Source organism: Coffea eugenioides, chromosome 1, assembly GCF_003713205.1.
Source record: "Coffea eugenioides isolate CCC68of chromosome 1, Ceug_1.0, whole genome shotgun sequence".
Taxonomy (NCBI): Eukaryota; Viridiplantae; Streptophyta; class Magnoliopsida; order Gentianales; family Rubiaceae; genus Coffea; species Coffea eugenioides.
In genome coordinates, this window is record NC_040035.1 from 45,917,412 (window position 1) to 45,940,513 (window position 23,102).

General features: G+C 35.9%; 1 protein-coding gene across 1 annotated transcript; it reads left to right on the forward strand.

Annotated features, from left to right (window-relative positions):
• Nucleotides 1-951: 951 nt before the first annotated feature.
• LOC113773679 (protein HUA2-LIKE 3) lies at nucleotides 952-22,446 on the forward strand. Its single transcript, XM_027318307.1, has 19 exons — nucleotides 952-1,482; nucleotides 2,996-3,072; nucleotides 4,445-6,460; nucleotides 6,650-7,112; nucleotides 9,674-9,782; nucleotides 9,898-10,010; nucleotides 10,116-10,303; nucleotides 10,504-10,987; nucleotides 11,112-11,562; nucleotides 11,673-11,840; nucleotides 12,328-12,356; nucleotides 12,404-12,429; nucleotides 18,458-18,707; nucleotides 18,799-18,875; nucleotides 19,209-19,270; nucleotides 19,353-19,471; nucleotides 20,481-20,648; nucleotides 21,828-21,952; nucleotides 22,069-22,446. The coding sequence occupies exons 1-18, from the start codon at nucleotides 1,360-1,362 to the stop codon at nucleotides 21,936-21,938; spliced, it is 5,034 nt and encodes a 1,677-aa protein (XP_027174108.1). The 5' UTR covers nucleotides 952-1,359; the 3' UTR covers nucleotides 21,939-21,952; nucleotides 22,069-22,446.
• Nucleotides 22,447-23,102: the final 656 nt, after the last annotated feature.

Here is a 23,102-nt window from a genome sequence, read left to right on the forward strand (position 1 = left end):
AGCCTTTTTATTTTCCTTCTATTAACCCCAAAAAAAAAAAAAAAAAAAAAAGAATCCTAAACAAGAGACGATAAACACGGCTGGTAATTGTCGTCCCATTGGCCCAACAGGCTAGTGAACGCACATTTCAAATGATCTGTGGGGATTTGTTGGGCCACAAGGACAATAATATCCATTCAGGCAATGGCATATCCACCAGATGGCCACTGGAGTGGGTCCGGTGGTGTCCAAGCCGTAAGGAAATGGGCTAGCCCAATTCTGTCAAAGTTCATGCCAACAGGCGTTAACGCGACGGGAATTCCTGTCCCGGTTGATGATCTGCTGTAGGTTGATGTCTGACTTGCAGTTGATGACAGAGGGACGTCGGTTTTTTCTTTTAAAAAAAAAACTCGAAATCCCACACAAATAAAATAGATGTTTGTACAGTAAATTATTTTTATAAATTCATTCACTTGCATCGTAAAAATATTTTTTAATCATCATTTTTTTTTACATATAACACATTAATAAAATATTACAATAAATTTTTTCAAAAATTATTTCAAATAATCTCCCAGACAAACCAAAATTACTAGTGCTTGCATGGTTATTAAAGTGGTGGCTCACACAAATTGATTCATTTGATAAAATTGGGTCGATTCATTATAGAAGCTGGCTATCGATGTTATATATACGTAATAACGGACTTAATTTTGAAAGTATGCCTGTCACGCGACAATAGTAATTTCTTTTCAAAGAAAGAAACTACTTTGACAGGTGGACCGCAGGGCAAACAATCACCGCACACCGCGCACGTTAGTCAACTACCCCTTAACCTAAACATCCGCGGCGCAGGCGCAGCTTAGCAGTTAGCACCTGCCAATCCTCCTCAGCCCCAAAAACCATTTCTCATATACCGTACTAGTAGTGTACCTGCTGCTGCTGCTGCTGCAGTATTCCATTTTATTTTGTATTTTTATTTTTATCCGCTTCTCTTCCACAAAACTCTCTTACAGCCCCCGCCCCTCCCTTCCACTTCCTTTCTCTAACAAGCTTATTAGGGTTAGGGTTTTAAAGCCCCCCAAACAGGCTTTCCTTAATTTTATATATTTTGGGTTTCTCAATTCGACATTTTCTTTGGTCGCCGGCAGGTTATTTTTTCTTCTTGGGAGCGAATGATCTTTCAATGCCTGGGCCACGAAAGATCAAATCTTGTGTTGCAAAACCTAGGAAGTTGAAAAGCGCTTGCTTTTTCTATAAAGAAGTGGGTGATTTAGGTGTTTTTTCATCCACAAAGACCTCCAATTCGTCTTCCTTTTTATCTTTTACTCTCCGCATGCCCTTAATTTGATTCCCACCTCTCTGATATTTTGGGTCCTCATGGCGCCAAGTCGAAGAAAGGGTGCCAATAAGGCCGCAGCCGCCGCCGCGGCTCGCCGACAATGGAAGGTTGGTGATCTCGTTCTTGCCAAAGTTAAAGGTTTTCCGGCCTGGCCTGCTACGGTATGTCTACTGCTTATATGTTCCAACTAGCTTTTTGGTTCAGACTTTCTCTTTCTCTCTTCCCATCCCCCTCCCCCCCCCCCCCCCAAAAAAAAAAAAAAACTTAGCTCATATTTTTTTAGTCTCCCCCACTTAGCTAGTAAGTTTTTTCTCTTGTCATAATTTCCTCGAGATTTTCAGAATATGGTTTAGATTTCGTTGATGTGTGTTAGTGGTTGTGGATCTGATGCCAAGTTTAATTATTTGGTCCCCTTTTCACTGCATATGGCTGTTCCTGGTTCTGTTAGATGGAAAGAGTGGTTTTATTCGTGGCTTACTTGGTGAGGCTGTATTTGCTTCATAACTAGTTGAATTGAACATATAATTTTTCAAGGAAAGGGTAGAGGGAACTCCACATTTTATGGTTCTATGCGTTTTGGACTTAGAAATGAGTCTCGTAAACCTTGGGTTGGTGGGGATCTCGCATCTGTATTTTTTCTTTGGTAGGCCCAGTATTGTAACTTCATAAGGAGTTGTCCGAGGACTTATTCTGGCATTGAGTGAGACTGAGATTTCCTATACAACATAAAAATGGTAGAACAGGATGAAATTAGGAAATTTAGTTTATTTAAAACTCTGGACCATGGCAAAATTTCACTGCTGCAAGGAGGGCCTATGAACTACTAACAGAAGCGCAGTATGGGTCAAACCAAAAAGCACAATAAGGCTCAACTTTTATTCTGCAAAGAGATGTCTGCTCCTTTTTATTTGTTAGATGAGCTCACTACTACTTTTATGAATTTTTCTAATGATATTACTTTAGGTGTCACTCCAATTACATTTCTCTAGAAATGCTTGCTAGCTAGTACTTGAACATGTCATGCTTTATCGGTTTAGCAATCTGGCAATCTTTCAGTTTCCTCCCAAAAGAATTAATTTGATGCCAAGAGGCTGTGGTTTCTTTTTCCTTGCTTTTTTTTTCCCATTTGTTTGTTTAGGTGATTCTGTTGGCTTGTATCATTTTCATTTAGAAGGAGAATCGTGTGAAAAGTTGACTAAATATATCAATCTATCTAGATCAAATGCTTTTGCTAAATGAAATGCCTAGTGTCATTTGGTGTTTCTGCATGTGAGAATTTTGAATTATTGTTCCATCAGTGTGTTCAAGAAGCATAAACTTAAACAGGAGTTTAGCTACAGAATGTTTTGTTAGCTTTAAGGTGACAAAATATGATAGGCTCTCTCTCTCTCTCTACATTAAAAGGGTTGAAGGCAAAATACAGGTCCCAACACCAGTATTTAGCTGTCCCATTCTTCAAGTAGTCAATTTTATTCACGCTGTAGTTGATAGTGAATTTTGGAACATGGCAAGTCATTTCAATTGCAATTGTAATATATTCCTCTTTTTGCGCCTGGCCTAATTATATAGACGATAGTTATTTTATACTTGTTAATTTGAATGTTGTTTAATCCTCTTCAAAAGAATGAATACAGTAGAAAGAGTAAATTGACCCTGCTTGGTTGCTGTTTGCAGGTAAGTGAGCCGGAGAAGTGGGGTTATGCTACGGACTGGAAGAAAGTACTTGTCTACTTTTTTGGAACTCAACAGATGTGAGTTCTATTGCTTCTTCTCTTGTGGCTATTTGGTTTTCCTGTTAAATGGCATTACATACGTCAATGGTATTACATTTCAGTAAAAGTCTATGTTGTTACATTTGTCTAATCTGCACATGATGTCTGTTTGTTCATGCATTGGGTGGCTATATGCATAAAATTTTTTGGGCACTATCTAGAGATAACTAGGTAAGTATTATTCTTTTATCTGTTTGACATTTGAGGTTTCATTTTTCATCTTTGTTTTGCCCCTTAAGCTTGGAGGCCACTGTATATCTCTTGAAATCTAGGTAATTGACTAACTTACGAATCATTGCTAAGCATTTTAGTGTTAACTTTTTTCCACTGCTGGGGATAGTCAAAACACCATTTCTTGGCCTTGGAGCACCTAATTGAAGGATTGTTGCAAGGGTCGTGTAGTCCCTTGGTCTACATCTGGTCCATAAGTTAATCCATGATGTAACTTCATTGTTGATTTATCTAGAATAACTGATATAGAACTTAAATAGGTCCAAGTTTGTCAGGTTAGAAGTCAATTTGGGGTGGCTGAGTTTATGTGCTGATGGAAATTCTTAAAACATTGATAGTTCCAAGTGGCCTTTGTTCTGTCTTTCTCTCATTCCTTTTTTCCTGTTACTCGGTCTGCTTCTTACTCCAGTTGACCTTTAGGACTATCTCACTGGTTAACCCAGTATAATTACTTGTCTCTCTCCGTACTATATGTCCAAGACATAGTACAAGGATGACATATTGACACAACAAGCAGGAGACACTTACAATTAGGTGATGTGCAGATAGAATGTTGTTTCCGTGGACTTACGTGTGCTCAACAGATGATCTTTTTGGAGTTTTTTTTGGGTGTTTGATGCACTTGTCTTTTGTTATTAGATTTCTTAAAATTCAGCTCCTAATCCAGTCTTTTGCTCCTCTCAGTGGGAATAACATGTTGTGGTTTTGCTTTTTTGGGTTTGTTTGAATTTTGTGGTGAAATAAAAAATTTGGAGACTTGAGGGGCATTATTAGAGAAAGTTAGGGCTTTCTTATTTTTAGTTGATGGCATGGTGGAATGGTGGGGATTTAGCATCCTTTCTTCTTCCTTTTCTTTGGATGGATCTAGCCTGTTGGCTATGGCAGCTTTCACCTTATTGTTTGATTGACTTTTGCCCAATGTAACAAAATGTAAAAACCAGCTCAACATAACAAAATGTTCAAACCAAATAAACTAAGCATGCACACCAAACACATGACAACAAATAATGGTATCAAAATAGATAAATACAAGTGAAGTTGTAGGCCAGGATTCAATTATTTGTGTTAAATATATATATGCAACATTTTTTGATATTTTGTTTTTTCTCTGTCGTTACAGAGCCTTCTGTAATCCTGCTGATGTTGAAGCGTTTACTGAAGAGAAAAAGGAATCTCTTCTAGGCAGACGTCATGGAAAAGGTTCTGATTTTGTTCGTGCTGTGCATGAGATAATTGAAAGCTATGAGAAGCTGAAAAGGCAAGATCAAGTCAATAATGCAAACACCACAGTTGAAGGTACGCTGGCCAGTGAAAATAACTCTGGGGAACTATCAATCAAATCTTATGCAAATGGTGAAGCTGCTGGTACAACATTTCATTTATGTCAGAAAAAGACACATTCTACTGCAGAAGAAGATGATGTGGGTGTGAAATCCAAGAGTGGTACTGCTGTAAATGGACAAGAAGATTTGCCAGACAGAGGAATGCCTGAAAATGAGGTTGTTACAGAAATGGCCTGGGCAAATACTGACTCCTACAGAAAAATTGTTGAGAGCAATAGGTCACAAAAATGTTTCACACGTAGAAGGCCTCCCTCTGCTCGACGGGCTAGAAGCAGGGCAGATTCTAGTAAAGTTAAAAATTTCATAACCCACTCTGGGGTCACAGCTAGTGTATTTCGGGATGGATCTGGGAGGAGAAATAAAAGGATTAGAAAATCACCTGATGTTTTAACTGGCCATGATATGGATTCGCATGATTTGATTTCAAATTGTAGTATTGAAGGGAATGACTCAGAAATCTTGACAGCGGACTCTGATTCACTGAGCTTGAATGAGGGCAGCACTGTTGAGTCTGAATGTAAGGATACACATCCCGACTCTGTTATTGAACTTGCTCAAAGAAATGTTGAGAACCAAAGGCTTGACTTCCAAAGAAATGGCATCCATAAAAAGAGAAGGATGCCTAATAGAAAAAGGCCTAATTCTGAGGTTGTCGAATTCAATGCTAGACCAGATGAAAAGGTAGATTCAGATGCTGATCTTGTTAAGGGTGAACGTATCTTGCCTGGTGATCAAGAGAGATCAACTGAAAGATTCCCCAAGGAAGATGGTGATGAGCACCTGCCTTTGGTCAAAAGAGCTAGGGTTCGTATGGGTAGGGCATCATCTACTGGACGTGAACCTGAAACTTCATTAGATACTGAAGAGAAGCGGCCAGACGTTTGTAATAGCCTTTCGGATCATGTCCATGTGTCATCCGATCGGGAAGGAGATGGTTCTACAGATCAGAACCCTTCTACTGTGAAAGGAGATGTAGAAAATTCACCACCATTAAATAATTCTCATGCCATGAAGTGTCACTTATGGGAAGTAAGAAAGAATCAACACTTCGGTAGTTCTTTAGATGGTGAAGCTGCTTTACCTCCATCAAAACGCTTGCATCGTGCATTGGAGGCCATGTCAGCGAATGCAGCTGAAGACAATCAAATAGCTTCAGATGGACCATCAACAACAAATGCTGACACTAATGGATTTTCTTCGTCGTCAGATGACCACACAAAGTTCTCTCTGGAAAGACAGTCAGTCAGTCAATTTGGAGTCAGTTTAGCAGAGGAAAATCTTAGTAATAATGATTCTCGGGATGGTGTCTCTGAGTTTTCTGTGCAGTCTGACTTGCCAATAGAACAAGTTAGGATATGTTCGGGAGTGGTGGCAATTCGCTCCAGTGATGATAGCTCAAAGAGTAAGTCATGCAAAGATGATGTGGATTATTCTGATGGTAAAAATCTTTTAGAATCTTCTTCTGGTGACCTCATTGATGCTGCTTTAATTTTAGAATGCCCCAAATCTTTGTCAACTAAAGAGGCCCATGTGAGTACTAATGGTTCACTGGATGCGGTCTTGCCATTAAAAGGTGGTTGCACAAATGGAAAAACTGATTTGGGCAAGTCTCCGGAAACTCTTGATGATAAAACATCCCTGTTAAGTTCTAATCTTCTAGCAGCGGAAGATGCCACCATTCAGTCACCACGTAGTGCTACCAATATGCAAACGGATAATGCAGATGCCAAATTTGATGAAACTATGAAGTCGTGTCAATTCATATTAGAGGACAAGAAACAAGTTAATGAATTGTGAGTGTGCCAACCATATTTTGATATGCTTTCTTATCTATGATTATCAACTGAGTAATTAATTACCTTTCTTTTTTGTACCGAGCTCTTGTATCCTTTTTAACTATCTCGCTGTTGTAAATATATTTTTGAAGTTTTACAATTTTATAATTTTTTTCCACACTGAATTGATTATGAATTTTTCCATAGGTTGAAGGATGTTGGAGCAACTGGACCCACCATAAGGGATTGTGATTCTATGTTATCTTCAGCTCACATGGATGTTATGACTAATGGCAAAGAGGATCAAGATCACTCTCACTCTAATTCTATCTCTGATGATCATTCAGGGGATAAAACAGTTTCAGTTACCCAGTCGTCATCATCTCTGTCTGATGGTTTGGACTCCATTATACGTGCAACACCGCATAATTCAACCAGCAATGCACCTGTATCAGTTAATAATTCTATCCAAGTTAATGGTTCCTGTAGCCCTGCTGTTCATTCCCATCATGAGACTCAAAAATTTGCTGAGAAATGGAACTACAAAGAAGCTAATGTTGCTCTGACATCTTTTGAGTCTATTCTTGGATTACTAACAAGGACAAAGGAAAGCATTGGTCGAGCGACGCGTAGTGCCATTGAGTGTGCAAAATTTGGTGTTGCTGCTAAGGTAGGTTTTGTTCTTCGCGTCATTTTCCTTTGTCCCTTTTTGGCTGGCCTTTTAGATGGAGGACATTTATAGTTTGTGTCCTCTTTATAGATATACCAAAGTATGAAATTGAAAATTATGCATATTTGCAGAAGAAAATCCCCTTAATGGAATTGAATAGTCCATATGAGCTTTGACTGTTGATAGTGGATACTTTTTTGGGCAACTAGAAGAAGCTATTTAGACACATTTTAGCGTCAGCAAAAAAAAATGCCATGGTTGTTTTTCTTGCGGCTTTGCTTTGCAATTGAGGTGTTGTCTTGATGCTTCTCCTGATGTATTTACAGGATTTTAATGGGTTATCTGGTGCATTTTCCCTATTCCCTAATCAAGCACCATTTTAGTTTCAGAAAGCAAAGATCTTGAGTGTGTATTTGGTTATTTTTATTTCATTATGCTACCAGTAACTGTCAAAATTTTAGTCATTTAATAACTGAAAGGATCAGTTTAGAATTGTAAGCAAGCTCAAAAAAAACCTTGTTCGACCTTGTTCGACTTTTATAATGCATTTCCTTTCAATGATTTATGAGTTTGTACATATATAGTTCTGGATATATGCTAGTTATTTGTTTTGGTTTTTAAGGTTCTTTTGGAAGTTCATAATTGAGGATTATTGTCATGGAGTGAAATTAAGGTTGCATCAGGTTAGCAGACTTACTGTTAAACTGCTTGTGCTATTTACCTAGTGTGGGAGAGGATTGTTACGAATATAGAAAAATCCTTTGTATGTGTTTGTGAATCAAGTATGTCCCAGTTAAACTCAGCTGGTTCTGCTGAGCTATAAGTGAAAGATATGTGATCCGGTAGGTTGTATGAAACAATACAATCTAGGTTATCTTGAGTCCAAGATCAGAAAAATTGAAAACAAAAGCTCTAGTGATGAGAATTTTTTCAGGATTATTCAATTGGAAAGAAACACAATTAAGTGGTTTATGTGAGATAAGCATGAATCAGAAAGAATATTATATACCTAAAAGTCCTCTTATGCCATTTACTCTAATTTTCATTGGTCTTGGTTCATGCATGTTCCTCTTTGGCCTACTTGGGATGATGAATGTTTTTATGATACATGAAAATGGAAGTGTGATTATCAGGCTTGGTTGGTCATCTTGAATGAACTTGTAAAATCAATTCATCCTTTTACCGCCAGGAGTGTTGGTTAATTAGGTGTTCAATTGCAGTAGCAATTTATTCATTTTTTTTTTCAAACTTGTTAACAATTTTGGTGACTCTGAGGGATTCTTAGATTGCAGTATTCATGGAAAGATGCATTGCTACTTTGGGCTACAAAAGTTTGATAAACTTTAATGCTTGAGTCAAGTTAAAGTTATAAGTTTAAATTTGGAAGGCTTTAATTTAGGTTTATTGGACTAATTTATTGTTTGGTTTTGGTCCTGTCATTTCCCAGATATTTTAGATGAGAGACTCGTTCTAGTGGATTTATCATTTAGTGAAAGGATGTCTGACTGTCTTTGAGTTTGAAACTGTTGGGTTCCATTGCTCATGTTGATATATTTATATTGAGCATTTGGTTCTTGTAAGCAGATGATAACAATATATGTTCCTCATTTGCCATATTTTGTGTGACCTGAAGGCCTTAAGAGATGTTCAATTTTCAAGGTTTTTTTTTAATTAGAAGCTAGAGATACAAAACTTCAAAAAAAAAAAATTTTAATTCCTGAAATATGGTTTGCATGTTAAGAACAAGGAAGGTTAATCAAATGACAAATTTTCCTTGAAAATATATAAGTTTTATACAAACACCCGTGTTGGAAAATTTGTGGAAAAAAAGGAGGGGGGGGTCCTTGGGATACTCTTATAGAAAGGGCATGCGTTTGAGATATTTTTACAAAGGATATGTATGGGCTTTCACACCCTATATCCATTTTCATTGTGTAAATTTAGTAGTTTGTTTTGTGCATATACTCTTCGCAATGAATAGCCGAAAATTGTGCACTTCATTAATTAGCCATCCAAGCATGGCCTTTGTACAAATCCTTTTTATATTTCCTCTCTTACAAAATCATTGATGCAATAGATTGGTGATGAAATTGTTAAATCATGTGATTTTATAGTTCCTATGACAATTCATTTCTTCCGTTGTTAAATTGCAATGCAGTTCAAATGGTGAATACTACTCCATCCAATCAAAAGTCCATGTTGTAGATGGACCCTGCACAACTCTGTATGTTTTTCAAAATAGTAGAACATACAGGCATATGACGAACTGGTTTGGCTAATTCTGTATGTTCCAATTTTAAAGTGAAAAAAGGTGCATGTGGTATATTCAATTTTGTTGGGGTCTAAATTATTGTATTTTGTGATAATCAATCTATTAAAGAAATATATGTATCCTAAGGTAGGAGGATGTACTGTATCATGAACATGAATGTAATGCATAGAAGATTAAATGTGTACATTAAATTTGAGTATTGTTGGTAGTTTCATCCTTTGATGTTGGTGGAAAACTTAAATCTCTCTCTCTTTCTCTCTCTCTCTCTCTCTCACTCATTCACTCTTAGGTGGTAGAAATTCTTGCACGGAGTTTGGAACGAGAATCAAGTTTACACCGAAGAGTGGACTTATTCTTTCTAGTTGACTCTATTGCGCAGTGCTCAAGGGGCTTGAAAGGTATGTTTATCTTTTTATGAATTTCGATATATGGTGATTTTTTTTCCAGTTAAGACTTCCATTATTACATTAATTGCTGTATGTGGGTAGTTGGGCTGAAATGTCAAAATTTCAGGTGATGTTGGTGGCATATATCCTTCAGCGATTCTAGCAGTATTGCCACGTTTATTGTCAGCTGCTGCTCCTCCTGGAAGTAGTTCTCAGGAAAATCGTAGGCAGTGCTTGAAAGTGAGTAAGATTTCTTCTTTAATTGATGTTCTATGTTGTGAACAGTTATTTGTACATGTATTCTTGAATTTTAGTTCCTAACATTGCTGTGATTTTACTTGAAAGGTTTTGAGGGTCTGGCAGGAAAGAAGGATCCTCCCAGAATCCATTGTTCGCCACCATATCCGGGAACTCGATTCTCTCTGTGGTTCATCTTGTTCTAGAGCGTTCTCACGTCGTCCTTTACGAAATGAAAGGGCATTTGATGATCCAATTAGAGAAATGGAGGGCATGAATGTTGATGAATATGGAAGGTATGGCTCCTCCATCTCGTTTGATATAAATTTTTATGCATTACAAACTATTTAGAGGAAACGACAGGGAAGTAGTTTAAATTTTACTATCTTCAATGGTCTATTAATTCTTGTGTTACTCGTTCCTTTTTCTTTTTATTTGTTTATTTCTGGGGTGAGCTACTGGATTGTCATTATTCAATCTTCTTCTGTTGTTTCAGCAATTCAAGTATTCAACTTCCTGGATTCTGCATGCCTCCTATGTTGAGGGATGAAGATGATGGAAGTGATTCTGATGGAGAGAGTTTCGAGGCAGTCACTCCTGAACGTGACACTGAAAAATCTGAAGGAAATATGAAGCCTGTCCCTGTAGTTGAGAAGCATCGTCATATCTTGGAAGATGTTGATGGTGAGCTTGAAATGGAGGATGTGGCTCCCTCTTCTGATGCTGTTGTTTCCACTAGTCATAGTGCGGGAACTGATATTCTGCATGCATCACATCATTCAATTGGAAATCCAGCTTCTGCGGTCTTTGCTCCTCCATTACCCAAGGATGTTCCACCAATGTCTCCTCCTCTGCCAGTATCTCCTCCACCCCCACCTCCACCCCTACTCCCAGTTCCTCGAGCGTCTCTTCCTCTTCCATCTGAAAGGCCTGATTGCATTGCAAATAGTCTTAATTCTAAGCTCTTTACTTGTTCACAGGTAAACTCAGATTCAGAGTATTAGTGTTCCTTTCATATTTGTTCTCAGTTTTCATATGGCTGAGTTTTATTGACAGGACATTTCAGAATTTCTAATTTTAATATCATGCAATATGGATTTGCAGAACATAGAAGATGACTTGCAAAAATCTACTGCAGATCAGTCTATTGCACCAGGATTCAACCTTCCGATTTCTGAGACAGCTCAATGTTCTTCACATGGCCATATTGATTTTCATTCTCAGGTGCCAAAACAAATACCAAACTCAACTAATTGTTCATTCAGTAGCCCACCTGTCTCCCATCCACCAGTTCGAACAGTAAATAATCCACCAGCTGATGGTGCATTCAACAAGGGTTTCCATTTACGTCCGCCTCATCCTGCTCCATCTAATCAGTTTTCCTACATGCAAGTCGATCATCGAGCACAGTCGAGGGATATCCCACCAGCGTCCCACCCCACCAGATTCCATTTACAGAACACTGATAATGGAAACTTTTACAGAGATTGTGATAGGATGAAATTGGCACCACATGATATTGGAGAGCGGTGGAGGGCTCCCCCACCTTTTCCTGGTAAAGATTCTCCTTAGCTTTTATCGGTGTTCTGAGTTGCATTCTGTTTTTCCTTCCCCCCTCCAATTTGCATGGCTGGCAGTAGTAAGAATTAAGAAACTTCTTTTCAGGGCCACGGTATCTTGAGGGATCAAGAATGCCTTGTGCACCCGCTCCATTTTCCAGCCAACTTGGTGAAGCAGCACCACCAAGCAATCATTGGGCTTTTCCTCCCCGAGCCATGAATCATATGCCTCATAGGCCCCCTTCTGGGGGTCCAATACCTGTGGCAGCTAGAGGTATTTTTTCCTGCACTTTTTCCTAGGAATATCACACCATATTCCCTTTACAATTACTGCCTGATGTCCTTTTTTACTCAATTGGAAGCCAACATTTATTTGAGTTTGCTTGAGGGAGGGTATAGGGAGATTGGCACAAGTTTCTGGTAGTGAAAAGATTCTGATGGGTGATGAGAAGTGAAAATGGAGATAAAAATGTATGCAAAGGTTTAAGGAGAAAAGTAGTAACAGGTTGTCCATCAAATTTACTTGAAAGGCAGTAGACACATGGTAACATGAGATTAATAGGGGTTACCATGTAGCTTGTGCCATATAATCCTGCGGAAGGCGGCTTTCTATCCTTTTATTATTTATTATATAGACTCTATATAAGGCCAATTTATGCGAGTTGGTGTAGGTAGGGCTGATTAAGCAAGAAGTTTGTTCAAAAGACAAGGAAACTTTGAAGGTTGCATGCTGGGGAATGGTTTGCATTACTTGTATGCAGCTTTTATGAAACTCTACAGGAGGGAACCGGTTTGTATTGTGTTTTTGGCCTAATTTTGGTTTTCTCTGTATTACAGGTCCCAACTGCTGGAGACCGAGATGAGTAATCATCAATGGCTTCAAGTGAATGGTATATGGTTCCGCCTTGTCATCTTCCTTTGAGTATTTTGGTATCTCTGGTTCAATTAGTTAAAGAAAAATGAGGAAACCTTCAATTTGTTGGGATATTGTTGATAGGTGCAACCGGTTTCTTTTTGCGGCTTGTTCAAAATATGGAGAATTTTTGGCTGATCTGTACCTTGTATAAGATATGTACCGTTGATGAGGAGGATGTCCACGAAGGGAAATAACAGCATAGCCATTACGTGACTGTAAATATGTATTTATGAATCCCCTCGAGTAATTGGAAAGGGAGCTGTATCCCTGAGGCTGCGAGTTTGGTACCTTAATATATAGTTTTTTGAAACTCTGGAAACTTTTAGTAGTCCTATTTATTTCAGTAGCGTGGCATAGGACTTGTCATCAACTTTTTGGCAAAAATTATAGGACGACCCTTTCTTCTTTTCCTCGTGGCTCTGCTTAGTCTCTGTAAAAATCTAAATGTTGCTTGTACATTCCAGATAGTATAATTTCGTCCCAGCTGATCAGAATGATTGAAGCTGGAGATTCCTCGATGTCACAAACATTTTGTTCCTTGTGGAGTGTAATATTCTTGCAATAGGAAATGGTACCAACTGCCGGATTTTCTATTTTCCTTTCCCCGATGGTTGTTATTTTTTTTTTGCCAAAGCTGAGAAACTCAGACTTTTGCGTAAATAAACCTAGATCCCCGAACAACCTTCAAAAGCCGGCAGTCTACCCAGAAACCCAACCCTCCCATTTCGACGTGGGATAGGAAACCCCACAGGGTGCCCCGCTGCTAACAATGCAATCATTTCGATGGTTGTTATTCAATATCTATATTTTGAGAAAATCTTAACAATGCAATCATACCGCAACTTTGTTTGTTGAATACGTTAAGAAAAGTAATGCCCCATTTATTTTTGTTTGCATTCCAACCACAGCCGAGCCCTGGAGCCTAGCTTGTGATTTTGTTCTGAACAATCTTCCAGAATGTGTTGATAGGGATGGTTTTTAGCATTTAAACACTTTGCATCCGCTGAAGGTGTACAAACTTCCCAGTGTTAATGGCATTATGTCACTCTCATCTGTGCTTAATTTTTTGTATGGACACTTTGTGTACGGTCGTAATGGATTGTGTTGTGTCATTATTGTATTTGGGTCGAAAAACCTCTGCTCTGGCTTTACTTTTTTCAGCCTCTCTAGTTCTTTAATTTCAAACTCTTTTTTTTTTTCCAACAATAGAGAGGAAGAAATTTTTAAACCTAATCCTCAACCCAATTCAAAAGGCAATTGTTGACTTTCAAGTTGGACCAAGAGACTTAAACTCTCGTCACTCAACCCTCACTGGACCGATATGGGAGAAAGGGGAGAGGGAAACACTCAGACTGACGCTAGCTATTACCACTCTCCATTTTTTTTTTAATTTCAAACTCTTTTGCTAAACACTTTTTGAGTGTTTCTCTTTCAATTGGATCATTCCCAGTGATGATGATGTCATCTACATATACAAGTAGAGCTGTAACACTCCACACAATCTATTAAATATTTTATGCGGTTAAAATCATTTTGACATAATTCACTGTTTTACAAGATTAACATCTATATTATATATAAAGGCTGAGGAGGGGTTTGGGATTAATATTTATCGTTGCTTTATGAATTTTCTTTTTTTTCTTATAAAAATTTATTTTAACTGCATATAATTATTTATGACTATTTATACTTTTAACTATTTAAGTATGTGTTTTCAATATAACTACTTCTAAGCATTATAATTATCAATATAAAATTATTTTATGAAAAAATATTTAGAAGATTAAAGTTTGCTTCAGTAATAAATTATTAAAATATATTATCATAAATATTATGTATTTTTTGATTGCACACACACATTGAGTGTGCATTGAGTACTAGTACTAACCTATGCTGAAAACAACTCTTAACATCTTATTAACATATTTTTACCCATTTTATCATATAATCCATCCAATATTTGCTATTATCAAAATACACAATAAAGCTTCCAAGTCATAAAACAAAGTCCAAAATCTTAAAAATAAAGTTTTCATTAAAAGAATTAAATAAAGTTTAACATTGCAATACATAGTAAAACATTAAATTTATATTTTTCAAAATATCTGTTTGGATGGGAGTGTTTTTCAAAAACTAGTTTTTCAAATACAATTCCAATTTTTAAGAAGTACTCTAAAACGTAATCTAAAAATTAGTTTAAATTTTAAAAAATATCTCAAAATATATTCTAGAAACTCTTCTACTCTTAAATATCCCAAAATATTTTCTGAAAATATTCCAAAATATAATCTAAAAACTCTGGTACAACAAAATTTTTCAAAAATACCCCCAAAAACGGCTAATCCGAACGAATATGCATAATATAAGTTATAAATCTTCAGTATCTAACAAAAATGCAGTCTAATAGTCCCATATATGATAAGATATAAAACTTTTGAGTCCTTAAAAATTTTAATTAAAATATTCAAGCCAAATTTGATTGTAGTGAGTTGTTATCAATTGCTCAAAATAGTCTTTGTAGCGCTTAAAAACTATAAATTAGCCATTTTATTGGATAAGTGTGTCACCTCAAGGATTGATCCAACCCAACCTGTTCACATTCGGTTTGCTAATAGGTTAACCCACCAATGAACTAATTGAGGATCTGTTTGATAACATAAAAAAGTGCTGAATCTGAATTTTTTCAGACATTCAGATGTTTTGAGTGTTTGATAAATGAAAATCTATTTGCTGAACTTATTAAGCAGTGCTGAATCTGTTTGTATTTTTTTCAGCACAAGAATCCTAACTGAATGCTTAATTCTGATAAGAATCAATAGAATTACTTCAACTACCTTATCTTATCTACCAAATCTACCCTTGTTTGTTAATTATGTTCAAAATTCTTATCTAATTAAACAACATAATATTCTCTATCTAACGATTTTTAGTTTCTCTTTTCTCCCTTTTTAATGACTTTCACGTCTTCTCCATACTCCACACATAATATATTTCATCTTTTATATTAATTTGATTTAAAAATAAATATTGTCATTTCATACCTAATAATTTTAAACTAATTAAATCATAGATTCTATTTCTTTTTTGAATGAAAGGATATAAGGGCAAAATTGTCAAATTAAACTTATTAAGCATTCAGTTACAAATATTTATCAAACAGTATAAATAAGTTTAGTATTAAAATTCAGACATTCATATAGTTTTTTCAGTGCTTAAAATTCAACAAATTAATTGTTTCAGTATTCAGATTTCAGAATTCAGACTTCAGAATTCAGATTCAGTTTTATCAAACGGAACCTGAGTTTGGATCATCTTAATATTTGTTAATTGGGGGTCGTGTTGCAGTGTCATGTCAAAAATTGCCACTGCTAATTTGTTTATGATGACAAATTACAAATACAATAATGAATAAATTGTCAATATGCTGCTCTGATGTTTACAACAAAATAACAAGAGTCTATCGAGCTATTCTGTATGATGTGTTAATACTTGATCTTTACAGCGTGTTAATACTTGCCTCTTTTTCTTTTTCTTTTTCTTTTTTTGGGAGAAAGCCAAGGCTTAGCTCATCATTTTCTTTCTATATTTTTAAAATTTTTTTAAATTTTCTATATTAACTGTTTGGATGGAAGTGTTTTTCAAAAACTAGTTTTTCAAATACAATTCCAATTTTTAAAAAGTACTCTAAAAGGTAACCTAAAAATTAGTTTAAATTTTTTAAAATTTTAAAAAATATCTGAAAATATATTCTAGAAACTCTTCTATTCTTAAATATCCCAAAATATAATCTAAAAACTCTGTTACAGCAAAATTTTTCAAAAACACCCCAAAAAACAGCCAATCCAAAAACAACCATTTTTTAGATGACATACTATTCCAAAAATTTTTTCAAGCACTAATATATGTATATAATTCACATAATATATAGCAATTACACAACGCATTCTCGTTTACCATCTCTAGGTGGTAGCATAATCCCGCCGGTGCTAGTCATCTCTGGGCGGGCAGTATAACCCTGCCATTGCCGGTGCTAATTTGTTAACCAGCGAGAGCAAACCCAACTGTCGTTAGCAAGTTTGTAAAGGGCATTTTTAAGGGTGCTCAATGAACCAATACGTTTAAATTCTACCCAATATATCTTGTGTACAAAAACAATAATAGAAATAGAAATAATATTAGGTTAAATATTTACATATAAAATAATAGAAATAGAATGCCAATCCTTGGATCAATGGAACTTCAATTATTGTTAATAAAATTAATTTTGCATTGATAAAAATTAGTCTACAAAATGAAAAGTCAATGGCAACAATTGCTAAAATATAGCAATTTTTAATTATGGGAAAATAAACAACTAAGTTCCCAAAATATTTCACTTTTATTGTTTAAAAAATCTCAACTTGTTAACCAAATTCAAAATAATTCTATTGTCAAAAATATTTTTCCTCAAATTAACTTTAATGATTAGATGTCAGATACAAATATGGTAAAATATCCCTCATATGTATGTCATGGATATTTGAGACTTTTAGTAAAAAAAAAAAAATTTGTTGTTAAAATAACATTGTATCATAATGTACTAATTATTTTAGGACCATTTTATCCGTGAACTAAATTTAATTTAAATTATACAATAGATTATATATGCATGTGATTTTCATTTATAATTGTTGGATCCCATTTTTATGAACAATCTCCCAAGGAAAAAAGTCCAAATCATACTGATTTTCTTATATTAATTGTTATACTAATTTTGTCATTTTTATTGTTATATTATTTCTCATTTTGTTTGAGCTTTAACTCGTATTATTTCTTGTGTCCCAGATGTAAATTTATTAAAACTTTATCATCTTATTATATTCATAGGTGTTAAATTATAAAAATTGTGATATATAAACAAGTGATATTCTATTTATAACTAGGAAGATTTGTTGTTATTGTTATCCAAGCTTTCAAATTTTTCAAAAATTGAAAATGATTAAAAATTTATAATATGACAAAATTTTATTACATATTTTACGAGATTACGTGAAAAGTCAAACTTTTTTTCATAGTATTTTAAAATGTATAAATAAAAAATTGTTTAAATTATGCCTATAATCATGTATTATATAGGTATATTACGAGTACTTACTAACTAAGGTACTAAGTATTAATCATTAATAAAACATCTTATTGTTATTTCAAATAAATTTCTTAATACTAGTTTGAAATATGTTTTAAAGTAAAATAGTACATGTGTCCCATAAATTAGTAAGTTTTGATTATTAATCAAATTTACCATGTTATCAGTAAAAATTACTATTTATGTATAAAAACTTACTATTACTTGAATTAAACTTACTCTCTAAAAAGTAAGTTTAATATTTATTCCAATTTACCTTTTGAAGTATAAAAATTACTAATTTATTACGGTTAACTTACTATTTTAGATGGGAAACTTACTTTTTTATCTTTAAGTGTTATCCTATTTAGGTGGACATGTCCATCAAGTAATCAAATGGTCGCTAAAAGTACAACAACCTGTTATATCAGGTAAAAAACTGTTTCGTTATCATAACTATCGTTACTAAAGCATTGTCTCAGTAATTATCGCCTTCTCTTGTATTATATTTTTTTAATAATTTTTATCTTTTAAAAAAATTTAAGGCCTCAGATACATTTCAACGGACGAGGGGCCTGGACGGTTGTCTCTCCCAGGCAATTCACGGCCTGGATGAGGCCTCAAAAATTTGTGCGACTCAGATCACGTCTTGTAACTCGATTTTTATGCCGTGTGGGACTCACAAAAATATTATTCTATTGTTACTCGCTGTTGTTCTATTATTACACCTTGTACAGATGATGTTACACCATGTACAAATGATGTTACACCTTCCCTCCTCAATTTGAACGTGTGCAACTAGACATACACTTTCGAAAATTGACTTGCCAAATTAAATTAATGTTTCCGCGTCTGCTGACCGAGCCTACAGCTATCATAAAACCCGACACCGGGGGCCCAGCCCTCCTCCACTCTCAGCGGTGCTGCCGAACCGGCCGAACCTTTCCCTTTCCATTTTTAAAGCTGCAAAGCCCTTTTCAAAATTATCCATTTATGAAAACGTAGATGGAAATATTCTCTTTCGCATCGAAAAAGAGAATCCACTAGTAGTAATATTGGCCGCAGAGATGGGTTCCGCTCCCTCTGTCCCACAGACGTCCATTCACGAATTCACTGTTAAGGTATACTCCTTTGCATCTCTCTTACATAATCAATGCAGTATGAATTTTTGTTTCTGAGAAATTAGGGTTTCTTTTTCTCTGATTGATGTAGGATAGCAAAGGAAAAGATGTCGACCTGAGCAATTACAAGGGGAAGGTGCTTCTGGTTGTTAATGTTGCTTCCAAATGGTACCCTTTTTCTTTTATTTCCTTTTTCTAGTGTATGGTAATGTCCAGTTTGATGGAGATCTTTGATTTTCACTCAAATTTTAGATTATTGTAATGGGTGCTTCCCGATGCAACTTGCTGGCCTTTTTAAGTAGTGGTGGTCGTTTGAAAAATCACCTATTATCCTTGGAATTTACTCCTGTGTCATTTAAATGCTACGTTTCTTTTCTTTTTGTGTTTTTTCTAATGAGAAATTTGCTTTATATGCTACTCTTTTTAACTGATGGTTGTCATATAAAGATCCGAGCTTTTACTTCTATGACATACGGGCCTTTATTGGTTTTGCTGAAACAGTGGATTCACTAACTCTAACTACACTCAATTGACTGAGCTATACAGCAAGTACAAGGATAAAGGTAGGATTTACTTTTGCCTCATCTGTTGCATCTCTTGTGGCTGCACTACGTATCCCGAACTTCTTCATATCATGATTGACAGGTTTTGAGATATTGGCCTTCCCATGCAATCAGTTCTTGAAGCAAGAGCCTGGAACAAGTGAGGAAGCTGAACAATTTGCATGCACACGATTCAAGGCCGAGTATCCAATCTTTTCAAAGGTAAGCAGTCTACCACGCTTCACACTAGTAGCTTAGTTGTCGCTCCAGTGGTACCATCTATATGATGTTTTTGTCATTAGGCACCTCTATCTCGTTTTATCAATATTATGGAATTGATCAATTCTCTGCTGATTTCATTCATGGCTGTCGTAGAAACAGGATTTTAGTTAAAAGTCTGAAGTTTGACGAGTGGATGGTCAATATTACGGAATAGTTCAATTCTCTGCATATATCATGACCTTGAAGAAACAGTTTTTTAGTTGAAAAAATTTTAAGTACACGAGTGAATGGTCAGTGAATTGAGCAATTAGAAGAAAGAAAGAAGCAAAACTAAAACGTGTTGCCCAAAGAGGGAGTTAGTTTATTACTTCTGTGAGAAGAAAATAGGAAGTATTTAATCACCTTGCGGAAGTTTGTCCGTTCAAGTGATCGTCTGCGATGTTACCCTCAAGAAAATTTAAAGAACTTTCTGTTATTTTGGATTTTTAACTTTTGTATGTTTAGTAAATTAAGACAACTGTGTGGTTGACAAAATAATCACTGTATGATTTCACCTATAAGACTGTTTAGAAGGATTTTAGTTACTTATCCATAAACATCATGTAGTGGCGTGAGGTTTTGCACAGACCCTACTCGGTTTTTGAGTTAAAAACTAATATTTGGATCGAGCATGCATAGAGTCATGCTCTAAAAAATACAAAGTAGTAGTGAGGGAGCAGTATAGTAGAGGTGGTATATGACCCCTTCACAATAATGCCTTCAATTTTCGCAGGGGTACGAGGGTTTATTGAATTACATGGGGCAGATCGTCCTGATTGATTTTGCTTTTGTGTCATTTTATAACATGGACTCTACTGTATAAGTAATTAATTGCTTCCCACTTCTGCTCCTCGTCTCAAGCTTAAGAAAGGATTTGGGCCTAGGGAAAAAAAAGGAATTTGAATTATTTCTTTCATTTCGCCCTTCTTGTCATTTTCTTCATAATTATGATGAACAGTTTATTGTATAGGTTCGTGTAAATGGTCCAACTGCGGCACCAGTCTATAAGTTCCTGAAAGCCAGTAAAGGTGGTTGGTTTGGGTCTAGCATTAAGTGGAACTTCACCAAGTTTCTTGTTGACAAGGAAGGACGAGTTATTCGCCGTTATGGCACCTCAACTCAACCATCAGCAATTGAGGTATATAAACGTGAACCATATTAAACATTGAAGGGTTATATGGCCCATGCTGCGACTCATGGCATCGTGCACGTTGGCAAGCAGTGAAGGCAAACTAAACCATTCTGCCCTTCACATGTCTCGCATAGTTGTGGTCTATAAAATTTTCCAAGTAACTTCAATGTACACATTGCTGCATGCTGGTCACCACTTAGTTGAGAACTTTAGATGCTGTTCATAACTTAGGTCTTCCTAGTCACCAAATTTCAAAGAATTAGATTTCTGGTGATCTTTAGACTCTCATCCTCTGATCTCCACACCAATTACGTTTTAGTGGATTGACAGCATTACATGTCAATATCTTTTTGTTTCACAACTTTTAATTGTATTTTCTATTTTCAGTTTGGATTTTATTCTGATTTGGTATGACATAAACAAGCAATTTTATCAATACAAAAGGGACTGCAGTATTAGCTTCTTTGCATTGACATAGAAAGGTCTGATTTTTGAGTTAAAAACTATAGTTCAGAGATACTTGTTTGCTTGAGCTGTAATTGGGAAATGGATAAGGGGTAGAAGCTAGAATGGGCATCTGCATCCTTTTTTTTTTTAAAACTATCACTGCCTAACTATTTGAGTCCATGAGTTCCGACAACTTTTCTTGTTTACATTCTCAGAGAAAGAAACAATTCCAGTAAGTTGGCTACATTGTGCTTAAGAAACTAAAGTTAAGCATTTATGTTACATGCCTCGTGAGAAATATGATTGAATTACTTAAACCTTACAAGCCTAATCTGCTTTGTTCGTAATGTCTCTCGTTTTTCTAAGTTCTTGTTAAACCATATTCTAGGAAATGCTATGTTACGTTGACTCTTCATTTGACCCCGAAGTATCTGTGTTTACTCGACACGACACTGGTTGGGAATTTTTTGGACACTTTTGACTTTTATGAGGTGTGATGTCGATGTAAGAGGAGGAGACATGGGTGAGAAAACTCGTGGACGTAGGAGACTTGTTGCACTGGAATCCTGATTGAGTTATGACTTGTTGGTTACTTTAGAATTCTTCAATCCATACTGAGCTATGACTTGTATGTTGGCTGCTTTCATGTAATTCATATATTTACTAGAAATTTTGCCGTGTCCGAGTCCTTAAAAGTGTTCCTGTATCCTAATTCTAGATAGTTGATGAATTAAACAGTTGGACACGTACCCGAGTCCGAGTAACACAGAGGAAATGTATGCTCTGGAAAAGTTCCCATCCGTTGCTCTTTATGGTTTGCCACCGCCTAATGAAGAAAAGTCGGGGTGACCCAGTTTTGATTGGTTACTATATGTCCTCCCACAATCCCTACCTGAGGCCTTGTTCTATGTTCTCATCCTGTACATTCCAATCCTGAAATATCATTTCACATGCAGCCTCTTTTCATTTTCTGGTGCAGGCAGATATTCAAAAAGCATTGGGGGATATTTGACGGCTTTGAATTCAGGTCCACAACAGATAAATGGAGGCAGTATATCTGATGAATAAAGAGCGTCGAGGCTTCTGGGGTCTGTTCTGTTAATACGTCAATTTCTTATTTTCCTGTGCGTGGTTGACACCAATGAGTATTCCATGGTTCTTGAAAAGCGTATATACAATACAAGCACTCGGTCTCGTCCACTGTCTTAAATTAGTATACTAGAAGCTTTTAAATTAGAATCTACTGTCTTTTCTTTTTTATTTCCCCCGTTGCGTGGATAAATTATTTTATGTAATTCTTATCCGCATTACCCGGTAAGCACAATCTAATATAACACAGGTTACTTGGGTTCCTTAATTCGACCTGCGTGGCTGACCAATATTGTTGCCTGGTTGGTATAGAGTGCTTTGCTTAAAACGTTATCGAATTGACGTGAAATTAATGGACGAGATGTGATTTTGAGTCTTAACCTTCTTTTTTCTTCTTGATTTTGATCAAATCATGGCCATTTAATCTTTCCAGACTGTTGTAGGGTCCTTGCCGAACCTCGAAAATTCCTCCCTCTTCCCCAGTGTTGTCTTAATTTTATCCATCACACTCTGGTATTAACCGTTGACAAATTATTCAAAACCGAAAGTCATGACTCAATGTCATGAGATGTTATGAAAGTCTGGCAAATGAGGAAAGGTTGTTAGGGCGGCCGGAGTTGCGCTCCAGATACTAGTAGTACTTCTTTAGTTTGCATTATTGGTTGCTTCAGGTTAGAAGTTTAGATAAGGTGATGAAGCTTCAGATGCTGTTCGTTCACGCAACACTGGGACACGATTGAGAAGGCGGGCTATTTTGAACCGGTTGTCTGGTACTCCGATCATTTTACAATACATAAGACCGCTGTTATCGGTGCGGTATCATCTAAATGAAAATTTGCTCAGTTTTCAGTTTGCTAGTCAGTGTATATGTGTTTAGTCTAGTCTCTCTCTCTCTCTCTCTCTTTTTTATCATTTCTATTAATC